At 37.4% G+C, this 4,913-nt stretch overlaps 1 protein-coding gene across 1 annotated transcript; it reads left to right on the top strand.

Annotated features, from left to right (window-relative positions):
* Positions 1–3,162: 3,162 nt before the first annotated feature.
* On the top strand, positions 3,163–4,709 carry LOC110264235 (uncharacterized). Its single transcript, XM_088493642.1, has 4 exons — positions 3,163–3,196; positions 3,443–3,522; positions 4,308–4,439; positions 4,647–4,709. The coding sequence occupies exons 1-4, from the start codon at positions 3,163–3,165 to the stop codon at positions 4,707–4,709; spliced, it is 309 nt and encodes a 102-aa protein (XP_088349768.1).
* The last annotated feature ends 204 nt before the right edge of the window (positions 4,710–4,913 follow it).

Genomic DNA, 4,913 nt, shown 5'->3' with positions numbered 1-4,913 from the left:
TCGTCTCCCTCCATATCTCTTCCGCGCTTCCATTCCCATCCCACTTTGCCTCTTCTCCTACCCGTCTTAGGAAGTTTCTTTGTTCCTCACCTTTCATCCGCCACCACCTCGTCCTTGGGTTCTTCGTATGATGTCTTTTCCTCAACTTTTTCTCAACGCGAAAATCCATGACGAGCACCCTATGTTGTGTTGTCAAACTCTCTCCCGGGATAATTTTACAGTTAATGTAAAATTTCCGGTTGACTCTCCTCAACAAGAAGAAGTCGATTTGAGAGCTTGCCATGCCACTCTTATAGGTTATAAGATGTTCGTCTCTCTTTTTAAAACATGTATTTGCGATGAGAAGATCAAAGGTTGAGGAAAAGTCCAAAATAGTTTTACCCTCGGCATTGATCACCCCGAAACCATGGCCTCTGTGAATACTCCCATATCCAGTCACTTCTCTCCCAACATGGCCATTTAAATCTCCTCCTAAGAAAATCTTATCTCCCAAAGGTATGCCTTGAACCAAACTCTCTAGATCCTCCCAAAACCTTATCTTGTGTTGTTCGTCCGAACCCACTTGCGGTGCATAGGCGCTAATCACATGGAAAGCACCTCCCTCCACCACAAGTTTGATAGAGATGATCTGATCTCCCACCCTCTTGACATCCACTACGTCCTTCTTTCACTGCTTATCCACAATTATTCCAACCCCATTCCTATTCTTCACCTTTCCTGTATACCAAAATTTGAAACCAGAAGTATCCAACTTCTTAGCCTTTGCACCAACCCATTTCGTTTCTTGTAGGCACATAATGTTAATCTTCCTCCTTGTCATGGTGTCCACCACCTCCATGGACTTTCCTGTTAGAGTGCCTATGTTCCATGTCCCAAATCTCAACCTTCTGTCGCTTCGACCTTTACCTTTTACTTTGTGAACTAGCTTATTTACCCTCATTCGTTCACGAAAACGCGAGAACCCTTGCTCATTTAACATTACATCCGGGCACCAATGCAGCGGCTCTTGCTTTGACACCGTACTCGAGCCATATAGCGCGTTGCTTCCGGGCAACGACCTAGCTTTAGAGCAATAATGTCTTTGATTCATGTCATGAGAGTTCGGCTATATTTTTATGTTGGTTGCCGAAGACCTAACACAACCCTCCTCCTTTATCCGGACTTGGGACCGGTTATGTACCGCAAGTATAACATAGGCGGAGTTGAGCTAGACTCTAAGCCAAACTCTAAAAAATGGAGAGAAAAAAATTTAACATTAAAAAAAGAGCAATTATGTTAATTTGTGATCTTAACATCTATCTTTCATATGTGAATTTTTATAGAAATGGTATTTATTCTAATTCAACTTACCCAAATTAACATGCTATGTACATCAATGAAATATTTTAAAATGATTCATTTTATTATGATTTTGAGACCACTATTAAGCTTAAGGTTTTTTATTTTGCTGATCTAAAGCATATAGAAATAGGATAACAAAAAATGAGCCCGTAATGATTTAATCTTATCTTTATTTTATTTTTTAAAGATATTTTATTATATACTTTCTTATTCGTGATTTTTTAATTTTTGACACTATTCGTGATTTTTATTTTACTTTTTTTGGAATTTGGGTAGCAATTTGGATAAAAAACTGTATTTAGAATAACAACTACTCTATTAGGTTAAGCATACTTTAATATTATCAAATAATTTAGCATTTAGTTTTAAATTAATGAAGTATTATTTACTACTCACTACTAGAAAATTAGTTATTATAAATGGATATTTCCGACGGATTTTATCCCACAAAAATACAGATGGAATGTTAGAGGGATGTTTTTGTCGGAAAACAAATAAAATGAATTAGCATAAATTACAGACGGAAAAGAGAATCCGTCAATAATTCTGTCGGAGAAATTAATTTTTTTCGTGGGAAATTGTTCTGTAATCAAATGCACAAAACACTGCGTTTTATTAAATTATTACAGACATAAAATCCGTCTGTAATTTAAAATTTTCCGTCGAAAATAATAAGCTAAACCTATCATTGCCCGAGCTCCATTCACAGTAGACAAATCAAACGAGATAAACCTAGCATTCCTCACCCTTCTTCTCCGTCAACAGGCTACTTCTTCTTCTCCTTTCCTCACCCACAGCACCACTGCCGGCCACCCTAACCGCCACAGCTACCTTCTCCTTCTTCTCCTCTTTTTTAAACACTGAACCAGTAGAACACAGCCCCTGTCTCTCTCGTTCTTTCTTGTTCCCAGAACAAAGCAAGCTCAAGCTCCACCACCACCGCCCCTCAAGCTCGCATATCTTCTCAGCGCTACAGCCATCATCTCCTCTAGTCAATGCCGCAGCTACCTTCGCGCAAGCTCTAGCTTCTCAAATTCATTCCTATATCTTCTCCTTCCTTTACTTCCCTCTCTTCAAGTTTCAAAGGCAACGCGAACGCAACCATGGTATAGTCTGGCCTCTTCGTTTCTCCTCTATTTCCACTTCTTGTCCTTTTTTACTGTGCTTCAATTTTCTAGATAGCTCCTTATTATTTATTTTTTAGTTTTGAAATTCGTAAATATTTTGATCACCGGTTTGGGCACTTTGCGTTTGTGTTGCTGATCTTATCGGCTTCTTCCACATCCTCGATCTGATCATTGTATCATTCCCTTCCAGATCTGATTACTGATTTTTGTTCCTAATTTTAGTCTTGCTAACCCTAAAATTCATAACATGCTTTGGGATCTCATCCACAGAATCTTCCCCTCTAATTTGTTGAATGGACATCAAATTAGGGGTGAAGATCGAAATCACTTGATTTTATTTTTTATTGAGGAACTATTAGCTACTCAAGTGGCAAAAAGATTAAAATATGCGTGAGTAATGATTCGTGTGGGTATCTGCTTGATCATAATTTCTTTGCTTTGCTGTGCCTTTCAATCTCTCAGGCAAATGCAGCTTCTGGAATGGCGGTCCATAATGACTGCAAGTTGCAGTTTTTGGAGCTCAAGACAAAAAGGACTCACAGGTTCATAGTTTTCAAGATTGAGGAGAATCAAAAACAAGTCATTGTGGAGAAGCTTGGTGAGCCAGCTCAAGGCTACGAAGATTTTGCTGCTTGCCTCCCTCCTAATGAGTGCCACTATGCTATATATGATTTCGAGTTCTTGACCGAAGGCTATGTCCCCAAGAGCAGGATTTTCTTCATTGCTTGGTAATTAGATGTTTGCTTGTTTGTTTGTTCATATGCCTGCTGGTTGCTTTTGCTGTTGATTGATATTAATTTGATTTTCGTGTGCCTTTGTGCCTTTGTGATATTAATTTGATTTTCTAGTTATAAATTAATCTCTAAACAGTTGCATTGTGTTACTTATTCCAATTTTTCTTGCGTACTACTTGAATAGCATGATGAGGTTCAAAATTTTAAATTTCTTAACCCTGTGCATTTCTTCTTTGACAGTTTTGTACAGGAATATGATCCCTAGTAACTTTATTATGAATACATCTAATGTGATGGCTAGTTTGGCCACAGATCTGCTGGTGAGTTACTTTTTTATTTTAATTTACAATGTTCTCTTGTTGATGGCAAAGTTTTAGTTTCTAAGTGTAACTCTAATTTTAATTTCAATTTTTGTGTTCTTTCTATGTGAAAATTGGATACTGCTGCAAATATCAAAATAGGGATCAGCATCAAAGACAGAAAACACCAATTTTCTTGAATCCGCTTTCTTTTCAGGCCTTCCTGTTTATTATCTACAAAAGCAATACACAGAGAACTCTACATTTTACTTTCCACTCCAGATAGAATCCTATAGTATACAGCAAGGTATAGTATATTCCTGTATTGATAAGATTTTGTGTATAAAAGTGGTAACTAAAAAGTGAATCGATAGTTATGGGCTTATGTCTGTGCTGTTTATGTGGTTATTATAATGAAAATTGACAATCCCTTTTGCCATTCCTGTTTGTGAATCATCGATAAATATGCATGTGCTGAAGAGTAATTGAACTAGCTGGAAGTTATGATAATGGTATCAGAAGTGGAAGAAATACTTTAATAATTGGCCTTTGCATAATATATTGGTTTGTGTACGTAGCTTAGTGCTTGCTTGATGCAGTTTGACTAATCATAGAGTATTTACTTTGTCAATGAGAAAATTTAATTAAGGATCATTAAACTTACTGAACAGTCAATGAGAAAGTTACTGAACAGTCAATGATAAAATACTGCACTAGAGTTTCTTGTCTACATGTCCAAAGGCCATGGTTTCTTTTGGTTCTAAAATGGCAAATTATATTATGAATTATTGTTTTCAAATTTTCAGGTTATACGGTATTCAGATACAGATGTTGCTGAATATCTATATAATTCGAAGCCTGATGCCGATTCATTGTACACATATCTCTGCAAAGACCTTACTAAAGCATGCAGCACCAAGGCACCCCCTGTCCCTAAGGTAGTGACAATCTGAATTGTTGTTTACTTACTACTTTTGAGTAAATTTGAATTAGAATGGACATTAGTTACTAACTTACTATAAATATTGCACAGCTGCCCTATTTTTCGGAAACCAACTATGCACTTTTAGGAACAAACTAGAAACTAGAAACTATATATATATATTGCATAGCTGTCCCTAATTTATCGATTGAATTGAAACCAGATAGAAGAAGGGAGAGCAGTTGTGGTGTTGTGGTCTCCTGGAGCTGGTATCAGAAGTGAGTAGTGGTATCAGAGTTGTTGGTGATGTTGGCGGCGATGAAGGATGAGGAGGGGGATCGAAGTGGGAATGGAGTGATTTGGAGAAATCGAGGTTGTTAGGGGAAGGGCGCCTCCTCCTTGGCTTGGTACCAAGAAAAGAAGGGAAGTTCCATTGCTCCTCTGATACGTATCAATGACATACATTATGTTGCTGATTCTGATACGTATG

The sequence above is a fragment of the Arachis ipaensis genome, chromosome B7 (genome assembly GCF_059453495.1).
Source record: "Arachis ipaensis isolate K30076 ecotype BB chromosome B7, ASM5945349v1, whole genome shotgun sequence".
NCBI classification, from domain to species: domain Eukaryota; kingdom Viridiplantae; phylum Streptophyta; class Magnoliopsida; order Fabales; family Fabaceae; genus Arachis; species Arachis ipaensis.
The sequence above is the reverse complement of the archived record's forward strand: the minus strand, read 5'-3'. Positions and strand labels throughout refer to the sequence as shown.